General features: G+C 45.6%; 1 protein-coding gene across 3 annotated transcripts in view; it reads left to right on the top strand.

Moving 5' to 3' along the window:
• abca2 (ATP-binding cassette, sub-family A (ABC1), member 2) overlaps positions 1 to 24,705 on the top strand; it is a 577,021-nt gene that overhangs the window by 467,566 nt on the left and 84,750 nt on the right. For all 3 annotated transcript variants that reach the window (XM_038782183.1, XM_038782184.1, XM_038782185.1), the window contains 3 exons: positions 12,169 to 12,382; positions 18,424 to 18,529; positions 20,333 to 20,444. In XM_038782183.1, the coding sequence (XP_038638111.1) occupies positions 12,169 to 12,382; positions 18,424 to 18,529; positions 20,333 to 20,444 (432 nt within the window). The remainder of the gene's footprint in view (positions 1 to 12,168; positions 12,383 to 18,423; positions 18,530 to 20,332; positions 20,445 to 24,705) is intronic.

Below are 24,705 nucleotides of genomic sequence, written 5' to 3' on the forward strand. Positions count from 1 at the left end.
CAGTATCATAATTAAACGGCCAGAAAGTGTAACTGACTATTTACTACCCCTTTCCAACCCTGCTCCTTCCTCACTCACCCGACATTTTATATACACACACACACACGCGCCCACACACACACAGGTGAAGGGTGGTGGGAAGGGAAAGAAAACATTAATAAAAATAAAAGCACAAGGATCTTTGATGCACTGGGATGACTTCCAGTCAATGTCTTTCTGAAGTTCTGCTTTTGTTATGGTACTTCCTTCTAGGCTTGAGATGGTTTTTCTCTGGCAAGGTTGTCTTCCCTCTCTGCAGACTCAGCCTCATTTCAGGTTCACAGCAAAGGATGTGCCAGGCATCCACTGCTTTAAGAACAATCGAGCAGTTCTTTCACGTCAAGCAGTAGAGTGAGAGACTTCCTTTCACTCTTAAGGTCTGAACAATTCTGCTCAGTTCTCTCAGAAAGCATCACAGAGGAACCAATCACTTACTTTTGTCAGGCAGAACACTGTACCTGGCCAACCCACTGGTTACCAGTTAACCAATTGAAACAACTCCCTCTAACAACGTTTCATGAGATCGACCCGGTGCCGAAGTGTCTGGCTTCTCCTCTGCCAAACACAAAATCTGTGTCCTGGCAAGGAAACTGTTTCAACTTTGAGTCCTCCGCTTAAAGGCACATCCCGATTATGGATCCACAGACCAAAATAATAAAATAAACGAATGAAGACAAAGGAAATAAACAGGAAGGACTCTTACACTGTCCAGAGACTGGGTTTCATTGCTGGAAAGAATAATGCTGTTTAGATTTAGATGCACTTAAATTTGTATTCAATAGAGAAAAGAGCTATGAAAATAATGGTCAGGAAACAAGATAGCTGATCCATCAAACCTGCTCCACCCTTCTGATGACCAAAACATCACAACTGGACACTTCCTCACTCCTTTGTTTCACAGTCAAGTTATCCACTGGAAGAATCAGCGCAAAAAACGTAACAAGAAAGAACCCTTAACAATTCCTCTCTGACTCTCACAGACCCTCAAAACCAGTTTAGGAGATCAGGTTTGATTTGACCCAGATAATGACCAATCTGTTTGTTGTCAGGCAGAACACTATTTTCCCTGTTTGTTGCTTGTAGTGACTTGAAGTTGTTACCTGATGTCTGCCCAATGTCTGAATGAATTCAGAAGTCACCGTAATTACCTTTCTCATAATAACTTCTCTCATAGAAATATAGAAAATAGGAGCAGGAGTAGACGACTCGGCCCTTCGAACATGCTTCGGCATTCAATATGACCATGCCCGATCCTCTATCTCAACACCATATGCCTGTACTTTCTCCCTACACCTTGACGTCTTTAGAGTGTAGAAATCTCTATCTATTTGCTTCTTAAATATATTCAGTGACTTGGCCTCCAAAGCCTTCGGTCGTAGAGAATTCCACAGGTATATCACCCTCTGAGTCAACAGGCTTCTCATCATCCCATTCCTAAATGGCCTACCCTGTATACAGAGACTGTGACCCCTTGTTCTAGACAGCTTCCCTCCCCCTCCCCAAGCCACAGGAAACAACATTCCTGCATCCAGTCTGTCCAGTCCTGTCAGTACGTTTCATTTAGAATCCCTCTCGTTCGAAATACAGGCCCACTCGACCCAATCTCTCCTCTTGTGACAATCCTGCTATCCCAGGAATCAGTCTGAACATTGCTTGCTTGCACTCCCTCTATGGCAAGTACATCCCTTCTTCGATAAGGAGACCAAAACTCCTTGTTCAAGTCCTTTGTTTTATCAGCAGGAAGCAAGATGCATCGATTTGGCTGGGACCTAACTTCAAATATTTTTGGTGTGGCATTAGGTAAAGCACCAACATCTTTTCTTAACTGTTCACATGGTCAACACTATTGGCTGATTATATGTTAACTGGTTCATCTGGCAAACACAACATGGGAGCAATGCACCGGCTCCGATGAAGCAATGCCTCTGTTTTTATTAAACAACCAGGTGTTTTCTATTAAACACCTGAGACCTGCCCACTTCTACCCCAGTACTCCTGTCTTTCTAATTTCTGTCTTGTCTTCTTGTCGAAATGAAATCACTGGAAGCTACCTGTGACTCAACATAAATTTTGCTTTCATGATCGCAAAACGAGTAAGTCTTAAATGAGATCAACTTCCCGATCGATACCTTTGCTGTCACTTACTCCGATTATGAGCATCTAGCTCACACATTAGAATACTAACCCAGCACCAAATTTACCTGAAAGGACGGATCTGCTTCTCATAAGCTCAGTGATGATTAAATATATGGCTCATTTGAGTTATCCCCACGATCTGGCCAACTAGGATTTTTTTTCCCCTTGATGTCTTCTCTCTGAGCAAATTTGTTTTCTCCAGTTATGCGCTGTGAAGCATGGTAGGACGTCTTTCCATATTAAAAATGTTGCTTAAAGCAAATTGTTGCAACTCAGCTCATGGAATATTTGTCAATCTCATAATAATATTGTTTCCAAAGCTCTAAAAAATTGACTCCATTCTTGAATACCCATTTTTCAGATTTGATGGAGGCGAAATTGTTCCCGAATGTAGAAACTAGTTAGGTGGGGTGTAAAGCAGGCTTTAGATTACTGATGATCATTTTGCATCGCGTCCAAGTTCACCCTTGCTGTCTTTCAGTTCTACCCATTCCTTCCTGGTTCATTGTCTTAAATGGCCTTAAAATCGGGTAGTACGGTAGCATATTGGTTAGCACAATTGCTTCACGGCGCCAGGGTCCCAGGTTCGAGTCCAAGCTTGGGTCCCTGTCTGTGCGGAGTCTGCACGTTCACCCCATGTGTACGTGGGTTTCCCCTGGGTGCTCCGATTTCCTTCCACAGTCCAAAGATGTGCAGGTTACGTGGATTGGCCATGCTAAATTGCCCTGAGTGTCCAAAATTACCCTTAGTGTTGGGTGGGGTTACTGGGTTATGGGGATAGGGTGGAGATGTGGGCTTGGGTAGGGTGCTCTTTCCAAGAGCCGGTGCAGACTCGATGGGCCGAATGGCCTCCTGCACTGTAAATTCTATGAAATCCAGGCGCATTGTCAGTCGGTTCTGCGTTTGAAAAGGATGAATGAGCGAAAATGCCTCTTCAAAGCGATAGCATTGGTGGCACCAAGAAAATCTTTTCACCATGGGTGAAACTGTTCTTTATTTATAAAACTTTATTCGAAGCCTGAGACTTTTGTCTATCAGAGTGCACCCACTACCTTCTGTCACCTGGAGGTTCAGGCCTTGTATGCCTGAGGCCTCAGGCCTATGCACTCCGCAACACCCTCATGCAATCTATATCTGATTTGCCATTATCTCAAATATGCTGCTTTTGCCACTGCTCATGGCTTCCACGTCTTGCATTGACATTTTTCAGTCAGTCAAGCACCCGTCCTTCTGGACAGCATTCCAGCAAGTAGATTTCTTTGGCACTGTTTTTAAAATTAGTTTTGCCGCACCGCCTTCCTTCTGCTGTCAGCCAGGTGGCACTCTGATCAGGCCCTTCTCAACCCTCACCTGATACTTTATTAAACCGAACATGAAGAAAATAATCAAAACAAAAATGTGATGAACAACCTTCAACCGAATTATCCTGAAGGTCCCGGCTGAGCACTTGAATTGTAATTAAAATCATTTCCTTGCTTGCAGGTTTTCACAAGTAGCATAATTTTTATATTGCCAGAATAATCAGAGCCAATTATATCATTTAAAAAAAAAAAGAATGTTTACGCATCTAAAACCAGATTCATAATTCAATTTCTCTCCTGCGCAACCTGGTCAGGAAGGCATCATGTTGATTTGTTAAAATAACTGCAGTTTACAGGGTTGTAGCAGGGTCATTCTCTGCAGTGACAGATGAGATTAGATCCATGTCATGTCTGTATTCATCCGGATTGTACAAGACTATTTCTGCGGAATAAATCAAGTTAGAAAGGCGTCAACCATTTCTGAAGGTTCAGCTTACGATAGCCGAGTCCCTGTACACAATGGAGACATAACGTAGTGCAGAAGATTTTTCTGATTGACCGATCAGGGCAAATTATCAAGTACCGTCATACAAGTAATCCACAAGATTAATAGCAAAGAAAGACAAAAGAAAGAAAGTCATTATTGCAATGCAAGAAGTGCAGCAGAGAATTTATGCGCAGCAAGGTCCCACAATCAACGATGTGAAAGTGATTAGAGTTTTTGGCGATGCTAGGTACTGCCGGCTGCCTAGTTTTTTTTTAAATTAATTTTTATTCAAATTTTCCAACAACAAATCTTATCACAACAAAGAAAAACAGTAACCCCTCCCCTCCAATATCAAAACAATAAATTAACAACAAGAAAAAGAAATAAGCATAAAACCATGAGAACGAACCCCCGTAACAAACCTGTAACCGCCCCCCCGGGTTGCTGCTGAAGTTGACCACCCTCTACTGCTTCACCAGGAAATCAAGAAAAGGCTGCCACCGCTGGAAGAACCCTTGCACCGACCCCCTCAGGGCAAACTTGACCCTCTCCAGTTTAATGAACCCGGCCATGTCGTTAATCCAGGATTCCGGGCTCGGGGGCTTCGCGTCCCTCCACTGTAAAAAAAATCCTGTGCCGGGCTACTAGGGACGCAAAGGCCAGAAAACCGGCCTCTCTCGCCTCCTGCACTCCCGGCTCCGATGCTACCCCAAAAATAGCGAGCCCCCAGCCCAGTTCCACCCTGGAGCCGACCACCTTGGACAAGGTCCCCACCACCCCCTTCCAGAAACCCTCCAACACCGGACACGCCCAGAACATGTGGGTGTGATTCGCTGGGCTGCCCGAACACCTGCCACACCTGTCCTCTCCCCCAAAGAACCAACTCAGCCTGGTCCCAGTCATATGCGCCCTATGCAGCACCTTTAGTTGGATTAGACGCAAGAGCTGGCCTCTGACGTCACCGCCGGCGCACGCGCCGACCGGCGAAAGCCTTTCGGCCAGCCCCGCTGCTGCTGGCGCTGGTTTTTTTGCAGCAGTCTTCTGGTGCTAACCGCTCCGGCGCGGGGCTAGCCCCCAAAGATGCGGAAAATTCGCACCCCCCGTCACGCAGGGCAGGGGAGAATCCCGCCCCTGATCCGCCACCCTAAGGTGTGTTTCCTGGAGCATAACCACATCCGCCCCCAGACCCTTCAAGTGCGCAATCACCCGGGCCCGCTTGACCGGCCCATTCAGCCCCCTTACATTCCTTGTGACCAGCCGAATCGGGGGGCTATTCCCCCTCCCTCTGCGCCGGTCAGCCATAACTCTCCCTTGGCCCACCACGTGCCCGCAGTACCCCCACAGCCCCTTCCCCACGGTGGTAGGTCCCTATCCCGACCCCCTCCCCCCCCCCCCCAGCACCATCTGTTCCCCTTCGGCCCTTCCAGCAGCAACCCAGTACCCCCCCCTACTCCCCACCCCCCAACACCCCTCTCCCCTAGCTAGGGCCACCCTAGCTGCGTTGCCCCTCTCGTCGTACTTCCGTAAGTCAGCCGACTCCTGCTGACCCCGGCTGCTCCCGCCACCCCAACGACCCCCCCCCAGGTGTAACCTAACCGCCATTCCCCCCGACCGGTACAGACCCCTCCCATTCCGCCTCCAGCGCGGGGAAAAGCCATAACTCTCCCTCGGCCCACCACGTGCCCGCAGTACCCCCACGGCCCTCCAGCTTAAACCCCGCCCCCCCGACCCAAAACGCGGGAAAGAAAAAGGCGCGCGTCTCAACGGGCCTACAAAACAGCCCCTCAGCTTTCCACCAGAGAGAAAGGAACAGAAATAAATAGTAGAAAAGCCCCAAGAAAGAGAAACAAAAACCAACAAAGAAGTACAAGGGAGAACAGAGCCTTCAGACAATGTACATCAGTCTCCAACCCCTCCTCAATCCTCAGTTCGAGTCCAGCTTCTCTGCCTGGACAAAGGCCCAGGCATCTTCCGGGGAGTCAAAATATATCTGGTGGTCTTTATAAGTGACCCGAGGCGTGCCGGCTGTAGCAGGCTGAACTTCACTCCTCTCTTGTGCAGCACTGCCTTCGACCGGTTAAAACCAGTCCTTTTCTTCTCCACCTCCGCGCTCCAGTCCTGATAAATCCGGATCTCTGCGTTCTCCCTCCTGCTGCTCCTCTCTTTTTTAGCCCATCTCAACACACGTTCTCGGTCGACGAAGCGGTGAAAACGGACCAGCACCGCCCTTGGCAGCTCGTTCGGCCTGGACTTTCTCAGCAACACTCGATGGGCACCCTCCAGCTCCAAGGGCCCTTGGAAGGACCCCGCTCCCATTAGCGAGTTCAGCATCAAGACCACATAGGCCCCCAGGTTCGATCCCTCCAGTCCCTCCGGGAGGCCCAGGATCCGCAAGTTCTTCTGCCGCGAGCCGTTTTCCATTTCCTCCATCCTCGCTTGCCATTTCTTGTGGAGCGCCTCCTGCGACTCCACCTTCACTGCCAAGCCTAGGAGTTCATCCTCGTTCTCCGAGGCCTTTTGCAGTAACTCGCGGACCTCTGCACCCTGAGCCGTCAGAGTCGCCATGAGCTTATCCAGTGAGGCCTTAAGCGGTTCCAGCAGCTCAGCTTTCAGCTCTCTGAAGCTGCTCCTGCGCCCACTGCTGCCACGCTGCCGGTTCCCCGCCCGCCGCCATCTTGTTCTTCCTGCCTCGCACCTTTCTTTGCTCCAAAGCCGATTTTTTGACCGGCCCGCTCCTGGTCCAGTCCATCCACCGGCAGATAGGCGCAGCAGATGTGTTCCCCCACCGGGAAAAGTCCAACCAGCGCCGCTACGGGCCCTTAAAAGAGCCCAAAAGACCGAAAATAGCGAGAGCCACCGAACGTGCGGCTTAGCTCCGCATCACCGCAACCGGAAGTCCGCCGGCTGCCTAGTTCGATGTCCTCTGCTCACATCCCCCTCTAACCGCTGCTGACTGCCTGTGCCAGGGCCCTCCACTCGCACCCCCCTCCCAAATGTTGCCCGGGCTTTAAAATTGCAGCTATGAGGAGAGATTGGATTTGCTCGGGCTGTTATCCTTGGAAGGGAGGGGGCTGAGGGGTGATCCAATTGAGGCGGACACAATTATATGGGGCCCAGACAGGGAAGACAAGGAAGACTTGTTTCCCCCAATTGAGGGGTCAATTCCCAGGAAACATAGATTTAAGGTGATTTGGTGGAAGGATTAGAAGTGTCATGAAGAGAAACCTTGTCACCCAGAGCATGGCGGGTGACTGGAATTCACTGCCTATGTTGGTGGTTTCGGCTGAAACGCTCAACTCATTTCAAAGGTACCTGGATCTGCATCTGAAATGCTGGAACCTGCAAGGCTGCGGATCAGGCGGGGGAAAATGGGTTTAGAATGAGCAGCTAATGTCGTCTTTTTTCTTTTGGCCTGCGCCAGCATGATGAATGGCCTCTTTGTGCATTGTAATGGTTCTATAATAATATTGATGAAGAACGAATAATGGCCAGAACAACAACACCTTTGACTTAAAGCACCCATTTTTTAAAATGCGTATGACCAGCTGTGAGATTCGACCAGGATTTCCGGGTCGCTCTCGCCAGTGGGATCTTTCTGCCCCGCCGATGGCAAACGTGTGCCACGGGTTTCCTGGCAGTGGGGAGTGTACCGGTGGGAAATCCAATCGGCAGCAGCAGCAGCAGAAGATCCCGTCGCCGCTCAATGGTTGAACCCCCTCACGCCACCGAGATACACTCCATGGGTAAGGGGCATGGGAAATGCCTTGCTCCCCCACCAGGTTTCTGATTAATTTAGCATCCAAAAGGCAGTGCCATCAGCAGTGCTGCATTACCAACCGAGATTTGGTGCTAAAATCTATCGAGTTGGGGCTTGAATTCATAACCCGGTGATAATGCTACCCACTGAGCTGAAGCTGACACCTGAAATACAGGGCTTCTAAAATTTAAAGACCAGCTTGAATTTCCAGGCCTTCGGAAGATTTTCTGTCGTGCAAGGTGCGACATATTCGGCAAATGCCACAGCGGTATATGTACAGTTTTAAAATCAAAGGATTGATGCAGCTGCTGTATTAAATTACCAGTCACCTCCATGTAAATGGGATCCATTATCAGACTCATTAGCTGTGATAAAGGAGCTCATACAGCTTTAATGCTACTTCATTTTGTTGCTACTTCACCTGGCACCTGTGCCCAAGAGTTAAATGAGGCTTTAGACTACTTGAAGTCTAAATGGGAAACTGTGAACTTCAGTGGGTCTATTAAAAGCAAAATCGCCTTCCAAATGGATAGATGTAATGCATTATTGAAGTTCTCTCCCATATTGATGCCATGTAGTCGTTAATATCTAATCTAGATAAAAAATTATATATGTTCAGCTTTTGTGCATAAAATGAAGGTAATCAAGTTGGATGTGATCCTTGAAGAAGAAATGCAGTGTATTATTAATACAGGCATAATATTTAATTTAAAAATAGTAATATAAAGGATGAAATGCGTTTGGCTGATGCCGGACTTCTCCATCTCCAGTAAAAAAAAAACAATCTAATAGATTCCAGTCACATTTGGATTGACTTTCAAAGGCACCATTTTCAGGCTTTCATTTTCTAGAGTGGTGGCTTGTGATTACTGTCTTGTTATGCTCTTGGCGTAGCATAAGCGGCTTCCTTGATGTTCACTCTGACAAAGGAAGGTTCGGACGTGGAGATAACTTCAACACGTTTATTAAACTATTTACAATTCTCCTACTCGGGTTCGCCACAACTGTTAATCCTTTTATCGCTACTCAGACTGACGAACCAGTCTGCCACAATCCACGTGGTGGGTGTGATGTTGAATCAACCCTGAACTCACTGTCTAAACTCACTGAGTTTCTCCACTGGAAAGAGGAAGATCATGTGTGTTGTGTCCTTTATATATGGATTGGTGTAATGCCCCCCCCCCGTGGCAGTGTCACCTCTGTGTGTATCGTGAATGCCCATTGGTCGTGTCCTATCTTACTGACCTATTGGTTGAGTGTCTGTGTGTCATGTCTCTGGTGCTCCCTCTAGTGTCTAGCTAGTCTACATGTATTTACATTAACCCCTTGTGTATTTACAGTGATGCATATCACCACATCCCCCCTTTTTTCATGTTACATATTTTCTGCACACTTAAAGAAAATTGAACAAAAATAGGTAGATAAGTGATGCTCTGTACAAGTCATGAGAACAGTGATTAAACAATAAGTCCAAATCATATGTGTGAGTCCAAAACCCATCAATTATTATTGTCGAATGTCTTTCTTATTGGGTTAGTGAGTTGGTGATTTTGATGGTGGCATGTCCTTGTGAACGCCATCAGTGTCCCTGTGCATAAGGAACCAAGAAGTGGTCAAATCACTTCGTTGTCTGATTTGGAGTCTTTGTTTTTTCTTCCGATGCTTGTGATAGCGATGTTGGATGGCATCTGTCCTGAAAGCCAGGTTGCCTGTTGGTAGTGCAGCACACGTGAATTGGGAAAAGGCATCGTCCAGCCATGGTATGTCATTGTACTGAGCTGAGCAGTAACAGTGTCCCTCATGGGCAGAGTCGTACCATGTCGTATCAGTCGTGGTTCCATTGGTGTAGTCTTTGTCATTGGTACGCGTCATGTCGTTGTCTTTGATATGGTATTCAGATGTTGTGTTGGATGGTGCTGTTGTTGTGTTTGCTGCGCTCAAGGACCGCACGCTGTGGATAATATGAGTCTGTCACACAGTCACTTGTGTCAGCGTGCTTTGTGGCATCTGCTGTCACCTTGAGCGTGCCGTCACTGAGTTTGCGGCGCTCCCTGTCTGGAGTCAAGTCCGGCTTATTTGAATCCGCGTTGGCGTTTGGTTGCTCCCCATCTGGAATCTGGTCTGTTTCACCTGAGTCAGTGTTGGTTTGTCGATGCTCCCCGTCTGGAGTCATAGCAGGTTCACTGGAGTCGGCTGAGATTTCTTGATGCTCCATGTCTGGAGTCAAAACATTCAGGAATGCATTTGCTTGTGGAGAGGCTCGAGCGAATGAGGTTGGAAGTAACGTGGTGTCACTGGAGTCACCAGTGGTCTCGCTGTGATCGTCGAGTGCCTCTGTACACACTAGCTGAGGTTTGTCACATTGCACATCTTGTATGGGAAGTGGGATGCTGTCGTCACTTGTCTCACATACAGTGGATAGAGCCTCAGTAGCTTCTTGTTGTTCACTTGGGCTTGGTAGACTGTCAGAGTCTCCTTCTGGTGGCTCAAACAATGTGGGTGGACTGTCATAGTCGCTTTGTTGTTCACTGGAGCATGATAGACTGTCATAGTCATCTTGCTGTTCACTGGAGCGTGGTAGACTCATAGTCTTTCTGTTGTTCACTTGAGCGTGGCAGACTTGCATCGTCTGCCGCTGGTTGCTCAGAGGAGGTTGCTAGACCCTCATGGTCTTGTTCATGCAAGGACTGCGCTTTGGAGTCTTGCGTTGCTTCTATCGTGGAGTTTGTCCACGAGCTCGCAGTGGAGGCTTGTGTCACTGGAGTCACGTCTTGGGTGGAGACGTGCAGTTGTCACGCTGTTGCGTCTTTCATCGCTTCCTGTGTAGAGGCTGGGACCCTTTGTGGTGCGTGGACCACTCTCTGTGTGGAGTCAGGAACCCTTAGCGGTGGGTGGACCACTCTCTGTGTGGCAGCAGGCCGCTCTCTGTTGGCTTGTACCGCTCTCTGTCTCTTGGTGTCAGGCCGCAGCATATTCCTGCACTCACGGGTCGGGATGTCATATATGCTGGGCTGAAGATCCTCAAATCTGAAGAACGCATCCGCGTCTGTGTCGGATTCAGTAAGGGGGTCGCCATTTCTAATGAAAAAACCTTTGTCTGAGTCGTAGTCTTCTCGGACCAGATCATCACTGTTTGTGTCGGAGCTGGCATTGGGCTCGTGATGTCCAGAGAAGCAATAAATGTCAGTGTCGTAGTATTCAAGGACTATATCATGTCTTTGGGCGGTGCTAACTGCTTGTTGCAGGGTTCTGCTGAGGTTACTTTCAGCTACTGGTTGAATTTCAGGCATTGTGCTGTCATTCCAGGTGAAAGAATCATGTTTCACGGCTTTAAGAATTTTTTTCTAAGTTTTGGGACATTTCCCCTTTAAGTGGGCGTGGTCTGGGGCCTCTGACATCATGACACATGTGACGTAGGTTGTAGGAAGCGACTGGGCATGCTCAGATCTCTGTTCCTTTACTGGGGGCCTTTTTCTCCACTGCGCGTGTGCAGTACCTTTACCAAGATGGCTGCAATTCAAAACTGCAGATTTCTTCAGTTGATGTTGAATCAACCCTGTGTCTGAACTCACTGAGTGTCTCCACTGGAAAGAGGAAGATCATGTATGTTGTGTTCTTTATATATGGGTTGGTGTAATGCCCCCCTGTGGTAGTGTCACCACTGTGTGTATCGTGAATGCCCATTGGTCGTGTCCTATCTTACTGTCTTACTGAATGTCTGTGTGTCATGACTCTGGTGCTCCCTCTAGTGTCTAGCTAGTCTACGTGTATTTACATTAACCCCTTGTGTATTTACAGTGATGCATATCACCACAATTACTTTTTGTTCATCCATGTTTTTTGTAACCTCCGGACTTGATTATTCAAATACTCCCCTGGTCTGCATCCCATCTTCCGCTGCCTGTAATATCAAAAGCTTGCTGCCCATGTTTCAACTCACAACAAGTTGCATTCACCCATCACCCACCCATACGTTCCTGACCTACTTTAACTCCCGGTCCAACAATGCACTGAGTTCAAAATTCCCACCCTTGTGTTCAAATCCCTCCATGGCCTTCCATCGTATCTGCACCGACTGTCCAAACGAGCATCATGACTCCTGCCTCTTCCCCATTTGAATGAAATGAAATGAAATGAAATGAAAATCGCTTGTTGTCACGAGTAGGCTTCAATGAAGTTACTGTGAAAAGCCCCTAGTCGCCACATTCCGGCGCCTGTCCGGGGAGGCTGGTACGGGAATCGAACCGTGCTGCTGGCCTGCTTGGTCTGCTTTAAAAGCCAGCGATTTAGGTGAGTGAGCTAAACCAGCCCCTGAATGCAGTTACCAATTGTAAGCCTGAGTTTTTACTTTAAAAATCTGGATATGCCTCTCCAGAATGTGAAGCCCAGCAATAGCTTCAACAAAGCGCAAACTCTGTTGACCGCCATCTCCCCCGTTTCTTTTTCAGAAACATTTACATCGTCTCCTTCAGTTCCACGTCCCATTCACGAGCCAGTTCGATGCAGCTGCTCAATGCAAGGAACAGGATTTTCCTGTCCAAGTGGGGTTGGAGGTCACCCACCACAGAAGAAAGTAGTGACGGGCGATATTTTGGTGGACATTACAGGCCGCAATGTTTCTGAGTACATTCTGCACACTTCCGATCGTTTCAGACTTCACAGGTTTGTAGAGTTACACATCTGTTCATTTATCCCTCTGGAGCAATAGATTGTTGGTTTACATGTTGGGCTCAGTGATTTCTCCTATAAAATTATTCAGCTTGTGTCTCGGACCAGGATGACCTGGTGAGTTGAGCGCGGTTCTCTCATGTCTGTGTTAGAATCCAGCCTATGTTGATAAGAGGGAAGAATATGAAACCTCAGTGCCATTTTGCAGAATTTCCAAATGAAGTATACTTGAGCATTTTTATTGCAGCTCCAGATGAACGTGAACCCATAGATTCCCTACCGTGCATGCTTTTGAATGACAGAACCCCTCCAGGGGCCTGCAAACATGCATGCCAGGATTTGGCTATCGTGCTGCCTGATAGCACACTCCTCTGCCCACCATTGGTTGAATACCAATGGCACTGGGGTGAGGCTCTTATGTGGGCATTCATTGCCCAAGCAGGGGCCTCAATTGATGGCATGGTGGGAAGGCAGTCCATGGGTCTTCCCACCATGAACGTAATCGGAGCAGAGGTGGGAAGGCAATGGGGGACCCCACCCACCACCTTATCGCCCTACTACATGCCCCGGGGTGGGCACAAGATTCCACCCTTAATGTGCAGGCTACAAGGTCACTGAATGCCAGGTAGCCAAGTTGAACACTATGTGTGCCATCTCAAGATGCACTGCAGCAACTCACGCAGGCTCCTTTGAAGCACCTTCCAAACCCACAACCTCTACCACCTAGAAGTACAAGGACAGACAATGCATGGCACCACCACCACCGATGAGCGACACTCCAAGTCACACGCCATCCTGACTTGGAACTCCCTCAATCACCTGTACTCCTGGAAATACAAACAAGTTTATACAATGAGTAGAGGGAAACTTGCTTTGTGTTGAATTTAATTACCCAAAATGGAAAGGGTGTCTCCATTCCTCAGTGAACATTCCTTATGTTCTATTTAAAAGCATTTGATTTGAAATAATGAGACCGAAAACTTGGGTATTGTGCATCCTTTTTTGAAATTGTTTTTCGAACTAAACTGTGTGGTTTTGTGATTTTTAACAATTGGAATACGTTAATTCAGTAAAATTGCATAGGTAGAATATTCTGCTTCTATGCCTATCAAAAAAATGAAAATAGTAGCTGATTAGGTCTAATTTCAGTGATATCTGATTATTCTTTGTACTTGCTGCTTGACAGATACTAATGATTATAATACTCTCTGTCTTCCTGAATTTAGCACTCATTAATTCCTCCTCCTGTTTCCAACCATTTTGTCTCTAATTACCCAGGAATAGAGCAGGGGAAAATCTTTCCTAATAATTTCTCTGCTTTTAAATGAAAACGTGTCTCAATATTTTTCTTTAAAGGGAAACTAATATGGTGATGTTACTCAATTTGATGATACTATTGCTGGGGTCCTCTATGCAGAGAAATCATAGATTCATAGAATTTACAGTGCAGAAGGAAGCCATTCGCCCCATCAAGTCTGCACCGGCCCTTGGAAAGAGCACTCCACTCATCTACTCCACCACCCCATCCCCTTAACCCAGTAACCCCAATTCATCTTTTTGGACACTAAGGGCAATTTCGCATGGCCAATCCACCTAACCGGCACATCTTTGGACTGTAGGAGGAACCCGAAGCACCCGGAGGAAATCCACGTACACACAGGGAGAACGTGCAGACTCCACACAGGCAATGTCCCAAGTTAGGAATTGAACCTGGGACTCTGGAGCTGTGAAGCAACTGTGCTAACCACTATGCTACCATGCTGCCCACAAATAAAAAGAGAAAATGCTGGAAATCCAGTTGGTGAGGCGGCATCTGTCAAGGGGGAAAAAATTATTAATCTTTCAGGTCGACAACGTTGTGTTGGAACTGGAAAAGGTGCCCTTGACTGGATGCATTCCATTTCTCACACTTGCCCTTCCTCCCAGAACCATGAGAGGGTTTCCCTTGTCCTAACCCTCCACCCACCTCAGCCTCCACATTGAACAGATTGCCCTCTACCATCACCAGCACGATGTCATCACTAAACACATCGACTCCTCCCCTTTCAGCATTCCAAAGGGTCCACTCTTTAATCATCCCACGACACCCTTCCCCATCCCCCGACACCTTCCCAAGCAAGCACAGTGGACGTTATACCTGCTATCTTACCCCTTTCCTTCCTACCGTCCTTGCCCACAAACACTCCTTCCAGATAAAACAGCAACTTACTTGTACTTCTTTCAATGGAGTATACTGTATTTGTTGCTTATGATGAGATTGTTACATCTGGGAGAAGAGAAGCAGATTGCATGACAGATTTTGTCGAAAAACTCGATTCAATCCACAAAGCATTCTCCGTCCCACTCTGACCTCGGCATTTGACACCGTCCAAAGAAAAGTCAATGCAAACTTGAGGAACGGCATCTCATCTCTCAGTTAGGCATTTTACAGCCTTCCAGACTCAACACTGAGTTCAACAATTTCAGATCATAATCTATGATGAAAAAAAAATGGTTAGGGGCCTTGAACTTGGGCCAGGATTTGAAAGAGACACAGATATTGTTGGGAAGAGCTGGGACAAGAGAAAAAAAAGAATCAAGATGAAGGGAAATGAGCTCTGAGGGGGCAAGAACAGGTGAAATGATGGATCAAAGAGGGAATCACTGTTTGTAGGTCTGGGAAGGAGTTCGAAGCAGGCTTTCAGTGTTGGGAGATTGGCAATGGAGGGCAGATCTCTAGAGGAGATGAGGCCTGATAGTCATGAAAGCCATCGTTGATGTTCTGTGTTCAGGTAATAGTCCATGAAAGGGAGGTAGGAGGAAGTGACAGAGTGTAGGTGTTCAGCTTCTGCTAGATAAAGATTGGTTCTTCAGCACCAACCTTATCAGCAGGTTCATTCAGAAATCATGAAAATCGAGGAAATTCAGTAATTGGGATTGTGTCTATGTTTAGAAACTGTTTAAAAATGGTAGCTGTGTAGATGTAGAGATGGTTTGGCTAGGTTGTGGAACTAGAGCTTTTGAGATGTTGATAAACTTAGTAATACCGTAAACAAATACTTTACCAAAGGCAAATTGGTAACAATGGACAACTGGATGTCAAGGGGTTTGAGTAAGACGTTAAAATTTCAAAGGAGGAGAATTTTACAATGAAATTCAAAAAGGCAGACTCACAAAATGAAGTTAATTAAGAATAACTCCTAAGAAGGTTAGTTCAGATAAGGGAAGATCAAAAGGGAAAAGACTACTTCAGGAGCAATTTCACTCTATCAAAGCTAGCGGTTTTGAGCATGCAGCCGACATAGTAAACTTTGGGTGAACTCCCAGAAAGCTGTGCTTGTCGGAAAAGCCTGTTTGAAAAACAATTGTTCTTCCAATCGTCAGAAGCAACCCAAGAAGTATATGTGCCTGGTGTGGTAACTATTATTGGATTTTGCCTGGAGTTTTCAAAACTTATAGGATGTTGTTTGGGCAGGATTAGCTCTGAAGCTAGGTATATAAAAGGATATGGAACTGGGTAAATTTTGGGATACTGTGTATAGCCATCAGGTTAGTGGGGGTTGGTTAGTTAATTTGGCTGGACGGCAGGTTCATGATGCGGTGCAATGCCAACAGCGTGGGTTCAATTCCCATACCAGTTGAGGTTATTCATACCTTGCCTTCTCAATCTCGTCCCTTGCCTGAGATGTGGTTACCCTTAGGTTAAATTACCACCAGTCAGCTGTCTCTCAAAAAGGGAGAGCAGCCTATGGTCCTCTTGAACTAGGGCGACTTTCATTTCATTGAGTTAATTAAGTGTGTTTCTAGTTAACTTTATTGGTGTGTATTTCATTGAGTGATAAACATTTATTTTGTTTAAAATGATCACAAAGACGTCAGGGATAGTTTTGTCTGGTTTTCATGTCTTACCTCACATTATACTAAATTACAAAATGGAAAGTTGAGAGCAAGGTTTTCCAGTTTCTTTTCTGGGACTTGGATTACCCTGGCATTTAGCACCAGCTGTGCTTGGAACAGTTGGATGACGTTAGGAGTGAACCTGATAGAACCTCCTGCAGCATGTTGAGAGGAAGATTGCTTAGAGTGAATAAGAAGAGCAGAGAAATTTGAGGCAGTTAATGTCACACCAGCAGCTCACAATGAAAAGATCTAGAACGAGTGAAAGGCCAGAGCAAAAGGTTCAGGTGGGAAGAGGATACTGGAGGCAGGTGAAAATTACCGTTGTACATGTGCCGCCGAAGGTGACAGAAGAAGACATCAGCCGTATGCTAATCTTGAAATTCATGAAGGTTGGTGGGGTAACTGAGGCCTTTGCCTAGGGCTAATCATCAGGGTTCAGAGGGGAGAGTGAAAACTCAGCAAGGGGAAATATTGGAAGATGGGATGGCGCCAGAGAAAAATGAAAGGAAATAAGGCTCCGGAGGGGTTTTGATATCCCAAGGTTTGTTGAAGCTTGCGGTGTACCTTGACACCAAGAGGAAGATGCTAAGGGACCACATGAAGCAGGGCATGAGAAGGAGCTGTTAATGTGGACATCTTTGTGATATCATCGGTGCTCCTGAAGGCAGAGTTTGAGAGTGTGCACGTGGTGGCGTTGAGCATGGTTCTCAGGATGCTGTGAAAGCAGTAGTTCAAGCAAGGCTGAATGCCTTGGAGGTATTTGTAATCACAGTTGCACCTGAAACTCGGAAGATGCCATTTCATTTGGAATGCAGCCTGAGCTGGAGACACCGGCTCGTTTCATGTGGATTCGAACTGAAGGGACTTCATTTAGAAAGAGCTCAGTAAATATAAGTTTCTACTTCATGGGTCTCCCAAGTTTTGAACAACGGGACATTAAAATTAATATATTAATGCTCGATGCCTGCAACGAGGGATAATGAGATCCATAAAGAATTAATACTCAGCTGGTGCCAAATGTGGTCTGTGTGCCTGACGGATAGAGAGGAAACTTTAATGATTCCCTTTGGGCCCAGATATTCAAGGCGAGCTTCAGTTTCAATACTATTTGATGTGAGCTTAGCTCATCTGTCAGCATTATTCCTCTAAATTGGAAGGTTATGGCTTCAAGTCTCACTGCAGGTGCTGAGTACAGTCTGTGTTGAGATTTTACTGCAATGCTGAAATAGTATTGCATTGTTGAGTTGCTGTTTTTTGGACAATGCAGTGAACCATTGCTAACCACCTGCTCAGGTGAATAGTCATGATCCCAAGGCACTACCCCACCAAGAATAGGGAGTTCTCACGATGTACTGGCTAATATTTCTCCCTCACTTCACACCATCAAAAGCAGATTTTCTCGTGATTCACTCACTGTTTATGGGATCTTGCTTTGTACACTAGTGTCTGTGTTTGCTAACATAACAGTGACTGGATTTCAGCTTCATTGTTAGGTAAGTAATTTGGGACTTCCTGAGGCGATTATCCGCTACTATATAAAATAAACTTGTTTGTTCGTTGTCTAAGCTAATTCACTTCTGCCAGAATTCAGGGTTTAGTTACTGGACGAATTGATGATCAGGAATTAAATGGAACTATTTTGGTTAGGATAACTGATCCATTTGTTTGGATGATTGAAAAGCAAGTGCACATTCAATTTCCTCTGTTTTTTTTGCTTATTCAATGTTGAACAGGAGAAGGGGTTAAGTCAGTTAGAGGCTAGTGCATGGGTCAGATTAATGTCAACAGAGCGAGGTTCAATCCCAATTCCAGCTGAGGCAGACTTTGGGATCTGTCTTCTCACCTGCTCTTTGGTACAGTCAAGGCCGTGTTTCGGGTGACCCTCAAATCGAGGATGCTACCTAGAGAAGAGAGGAAGAATGGAGAAGGAACTGTTTCTCAACAGTGATCAAGGAACGAGCGAGAGAGCTCAGAATAATTCTACTAATCAAAAGAGCACTGAGATATATTTACTACTGAACCATTGATCATCTTGAATGTGAGTCAAGTCGGTTCCTGTGCACTAATCATCTGTGCTGGCTGTTTTTGTGTGTACTCATTGGGGGGAATTGCCTTGTGCGCACAAGTTTCTATTTAATTTATTTTGATTTTCTCAGGTATGGAGGGCTGACGTTTGGCAATGTGCTCAAATCTATCCCAGCGTCCTTCAGTACGAAAGTTGCTCCAATGGTGCGGAAGATTGCCGTGAGGAGAACTGCACAGGTAAGGCAAAGGTTGACGATTTATATCGCCACCATCCACGGTACCTTAACTGCACTTGAATGCACATAATGTTAGAAGTGGAACAAGGTTTTAGTGAATACCATTTTGTTTTGAATTGCTACTTTGTGGCCTTGATTTTTGCAGGCGTGGGAGAAGTGAATGTAGGATGGCCCATCCAGCGAGTTCAGGACAATCGTGGCTCTCTTGAGCTGAGCGGCTGGGCCTCACTTAAATAAAAGTTCCTCCTCTCCTGCCTGAGCTCCGGTCTAAAGTGACCAGTTGGCAGGAGTTGGAATTTGGTGGTCTATCAGCCAGCTTTGGGCTTTCTTCTGCACCTGCATCAGTCTTCTCCTGTCCTCATAGTGATCCCTTGATACCTGGATTTCTCCTACTCTAACTCCTCAATAGTGACACCTCTTTGCAGGGTGCAGCACCCTGCCTTGCTGCACAGACCTTTATTTGGGTTATATTGCCAGGTGCCTCTAAATCTATAACGAGGCTCTGCTCAAGCAGTGGTTTCTCTGTGTTACTACAAATGAAGTTGGAACGGCAATAGAACTCGCTCAACAATTGCCATGAGGTACTGAGTGGCGAGAGTCATTCACCACGTAAAATACTAACAAATGAGGTGCAGATTGTCCTTGTATCACGTATGCCCAACTCCTTAAAGCACTGATGGCAAAAGATCAGGCCTGAACAGGTTGGCAAAACTAGAATAACCGGTTGGGGTAACTTTGGAAATTGTGCAAAGTGCGTTGATATTTAATTGGGACGAATTTACATTTAAAAACTTGCTGGTGACTGGCATCAGAAATGTCAGCAAAACCTTTATGGAAAGTTAAGTGGGTAAAGAAGTAACTAACTTGTTCCACACCCCAACTTCCGCTTGGCTTTGCCCCAATTTTATGCCCATTTTATTTGGATAAAGCTGATCGCAAAATCTGATTAAGCTTTTCATGTATCTAATTTGGGTTTCAACAGATAGGTGTGAAGATGATAGAAAAGGATCAGTGATCAATGGAAAGCAGTCCAGAGAATAAGTGCCCCAGTTGAAGAAAGAAAGGTTTTTGTTGAACTGGTGCACATTGTATCTTGACTAATACCTTCTTTTCATTTACTTGGTCAGAATGAATGCAAAACAATAAATGTCATGTCTTAGTAGGTGTAACCAGGCTATACTTAGTGTAGCCAGTGGCACTTAGCCTTCCCATGCAACCTTACATGGCGTCTGATGCGCATAAGAAAGTAGGTGCTGCCTACAAAGCAGTGCCACCATATACGTCTGCAATGGTACTTCCTCAGGGAGCCAGAGCAATCTGTGAAAATATAGGTTCAGCTATAGAATGGTTTCAATGCACGCTATAATGTGGATACATTACTGGAAGGTAAGGTAGTTCAACTGGAGCTGATACCATAGTACAGTGTCATGTTGCACTTATTTAATTAATCCTTGGTGAAGTGTATTGGACTGTGCACTAGTCACTCTGCGCCACAATGTTGTCCTGCTAGTAAGCATAAGATTGGTGTGAAGCACAAGGCTTGAGCAGTAATTCCTTCACTCTTGGAGTTAACTTATAACTTTTGCGACCTGCATTGTTGACACAGCAGTTGGGGTAGGAGGTTAGGCCTTGCTAACCGACTTTGCTGACTGACCTATGCTCATTTCGCCTCCCTGAGAACCATTCATTGCCCTCTATTAGGTGGACGGCAGGTGAAGAAGATACAATTTGGAAGTAAAATGGAAACACATGCAGAGGGGAGCATTTAACTAACTCTGCCCACATTTTTCTTTTAATTCGATAGGCCTTTTACAACAACAAGGGATATCACAGTATGCCAACCTATCTGAACACCCTGAACAATGCCATTCTCCGAGCCAACCTGCCCAAGAGCAAGGGCAACCCTGCAGGATACGGTAAGCCGAAAGGACCATACGAGTAAACCCTTTGAAAAAGAGGTAACTCTGGTGTTACAAGCAAAGCCCTGTTGTTTCTTGCTATTAATGGTACCGGTGATGAACTAATGAAAATGAATGCTTGGTCAGGAATGTTACAGCAACTGTTATCAGCAGTCAAATTCTACAGGCCCAGGTATGGTGCAATTGAATTTTAATCAAGGTCTTGTGATTCAACTGAGTTTGTTGTATTTTGAATGGTGCACATTCAATATAATTGTAGAATCTTCCATAACCCGCAGGTTAACAAATTGCCCTTTCATCTCTGGAACCAATTTCCAAATGAAACCTGAGTTGAAGACCACCCGTCAGCTGCAAATTAAATCAGTTGGGGAAGTTTTTACTTGGTTACCGGTTCATAGACCAGACCATGCTGATTGACGTTTAATTGGCAGCTTCACTCAAATACGACATGTTTGGATGTAGGAAATCTTAAGTGTCTGCAGCAGGATGTTGGACTAAGATTCATCATTGTGAAGAATCAAATGACTTTCACTCTACATTTGATTTAGTGCACACCCATGGTACCTGAAATGAGAAATATTTTAATTATCCAGAGCTGACATCCCTCACAGTGGCTGGAGGCCCTAGATGCAAGAGACAAAATGATGTAGGATAAAATAGAGAGCATCAAAAATGTAGCGCATGCCTAAAATGATATTCAAACAAAACCAGACACCTGAACTAATTTACGTACACATATATGAAACATGCAGGTTTCTCAATACTCTTTTGGAGGGTTGGCACAGATTCAATGGGCTGAACGGCCACCTCCTGCACTGTAGGGATTCTATGAATTCTAAAATATTTTCTTGTTCCGTAACTCTCATATCAAAGAGTTAACATCAGAAACATACATGATGCGGATGTAAAAATTATGCCAGATCACATGATTGAGAGGTAAGAGAAATCAGGATGTAGAAGAAGCTCCAATCTTGTGCAGAGGTCCAGATGTATAACTATTTGCTGTAAGTAAAGAGTAATGGTTTTGAGAAGCTATCGGCCCAAGCAGCATACTTTGAGAGAATAGACAAACCCCAAAACCTTGTCTAGAACCCAACTGCACGATGAAAGCTCAATCACAACATGACAGAGTGTTCTGCTGTTGGGGCGGGGACGATGGGTTAACTTTGTATTTATTATGCTATTGATGTCTGTATTGCTGAATGGAAATGTTCCCTCTTGTTGGTGGTTCTCATCATCTCAATTATTGTTAAACCAGATCGGCCCAGCATCTCTGCTCCATTCATCGATGGTTTGTTTATGAGATTGTGATCTGATCTCCCAACCCGCTCTTGTGATTGTCATTTCAAGTGTCCAAATAATCTGCTGGAATGTCCCAGCATCACTCTTATGTTTCCTGTGCAGAAAGAATGTGAATACAAGAGAATGTGATAGAGGGGACCAAACCTAGTACTCAACATCAGTGACAACCCTAACGAGTTAGCCAAAGAACTTTCACAAATAGCATGAATATGGGGATAGCTATGACTCCACAACATTTTCTGCTTTCTTATGCAGGAGATGAAATGAGCAAGGCAGTGGGAGATGAAATTTGGCCATTGTAAAAAAAAATGGGTTAAGGCGCTGTTGAAGTAAGGTACTGAACTACATGCTGAAATAGTAGCCTGCAACTTGGAGAATGTTATAGTTTACTGTGGTCAGACCCCGCCTTTGATTCAGTTTGGTCAGCAGAGCACAAGAGTAACATTTAATGCTTGGGGACAGTGCAGAGGAGTGCCAGAAGGCTCCTTACTTGTTCTTAACCTAATGACATTGCAAAGAAATATCAAAGTAACGTTGCTGCATTGAGACAAAATAACGTTGCTGCATTGAGACAAAATAATGTTAGTACTGAACTAATCAGTGTGCTCTTGTGGGTGTTGCAATATAATTGTATGTGCCTTTAAGGGATAATAGCATGACATCACTTTTAAGGGAAATGTGTCATGTGATCTAGCCTCCATTTCACTTTGGCCTGGTACAGAATGCACACAAAGCTCTGAAGCTCAGATGTCCTCAAGTCTTCTGTCCTTGTTTATAATAATAATAATAATCGCTTATTGTCACAAGTAGGCTTCAATGAAGTTACTGTGAAAAATCCCTTGTCGCCACATTCCGGCGCCTGTTCGGGGAGGCTGGTACGGGATCTGTTCACATGTACGTGTTCTTAATAAATGAACTCAACATGTGTTTGCAAAATCCCTGACAAGTGATTGGTGCCTTTATATCATTATATAAATACATGACATATTGTGCAGTCATGGTTCCTTGTCAAGGACAAAATGCCCAGCCCTGCAGCAAGATTCAATACAAGTATGACATGGTGAATCTTAGATTATGCAACACAGCATGCCCTTAACGTTCTGGTCAGACCACAATGGAGCCGCAGCTTCAGAGACTACTGGAAATGCTGACTATGCAGTAAAGCTTTGAAGACACAGTGCAAATATAGTGCTCAAATAAAGAGCTGGTAAGCAGATGGATCCCTCATGGTGAGATTGCAGCACATAGCCCATCAGTTCAGTGAGTGGGGACAGCGGGCGAGAAGATCAGCACGAGGTTAGATTGGTCGGGAAAGACAAATGGCTGGGGTGTGGGCCAGATAGATGGTGAGTGAGGGAGAGTCAAACCACAAATACAGTTCTAAAAATCATACCAGAGAAGGTTGCGATTACAGCAGGCGGAGTTTCGGAAAAGCAGGTGAAAGCAGCTAGACCAACGCTTACAATCTGAATTTAAAATGTTTAAACAGCGCACAGAGCTATGTGGCCTCTTGATTCAGGTTTATCTGAACCAGACAAGCAAGCCATAAAAATTTGCCTAGCAATTGGGAATAGCAGCCTGCATTGGCTGAGTACATCAGGATTCATGGCAGAAGAGCCAAAGGCGACCATATTGGAAAACCGGTTGAGAATCAAGTTCACCTTCCGCATTTATCAATTGGAGTTCATGTCATTTCGACAACAGCCTATGGAGTCCATCGACCACTTGATCAGCAGATGCAGAGTATTGAGTTTTCAAACATAGAGCTAGCAGGTAGAATTGTTGAGTTGGCGATCACATCCACATGCTGGACAAGTCCAAAACATATTGCATCAAAAAGCTACTCAAGGATGGATGCAAGTGCAAAGCGATCCTCGCAGGCCATCGAAGCTTACAGATTCTGAGCATTACCCCAGTTGTTGATGCGGTCACTATAACACCCAAACCCAGCAAGACATGGAAGGAGTGGCTTTCTGCATGCAGCAAGGAACCTCCCAGCTTTCCACCAATTAGCAAAGCATGTGATAGGAAGGTGCATTGGAAGCAGCAGTCATGCACATCCTTTACTGCTATATTCAGTTTCTTTGATGTACCTATAGAAATCATTACAGATAACAGTCTGCAGTTTATTGGTTGGCCAATTGAGGATATGTGTGAGAAGTGGAATATTGATCATTACCCTAGATCTAGCAGCCAGGCAGAATAAATGATTCATATGGTGAAATCCCTAATTCTCAAATGTAGCCAGACCAAGGAAGATCTGCACGCACATATTAGAGAGCGATACCTTTAAGGGCAACTATTCCATCACCAGCAGAGCTCATGCTTGGCAGACCAGTGCGTATCAATTAACCTACTCTTGCCTATTCCACTCTCAGAAAATAGAAAGTAACTTCTAAAACTGCAAGAGAAGAGGACCAACGTGCATGATGAAAATGCTGGTACAGAATGGCAAGTTTACAATTGGTACAACGTGTTCGCATCCCAGGTTCCCACAGATGGTATATGGCAACCAGCCGGGATGACAAGGATTTGTTCGGAAGCAATGCCCATTTCAGTTATTGTACACAAAGGCAAAACATTGGGGCAAAACCGAGGAGAAATCCCCTCAGATCCCCTCCAGCTCCTCAGCCACCATACAGTCCTTGTCCATCGAGGACAAAATGAAATCAGGAAAAGCATCCAAGAATGACAATCCCACAGATCACTGTGTCTGCACCGATCCACTTCTGCCCTCACTTCAACCTTATCCCCTTAACCCAATAACCCCTCCTAACCTTTTTTGGACACTAAGGGCAATTTAGCATGGCCAATCCACCTAACTTGCCGTCTTTGGACTGTGGGAGGAAACCAGAGCACCCGGAGGAGACCCACGCAGACACGGGGAGAACGTGCAGACTCCGCACAGACAGTGACCCAGTAGGGAATCAATAGTGAGGTCGCCACCCTAACATCG

Source organism: Scyliorhinus canicula, chromosome 21, assembly GCF_902713615.1.
Source record: "Scyliorhinus canicula chromosome 21, sScyCan1.1, whole genome shotgun sequence".
Lineage (NCBI taxonomy): Eukaryota > Metazoa > Chordata > Chondrichthyes > Carcharhiniformes > Scyliorhinidae > Scyliorhinus > Scyliorhinus canicula.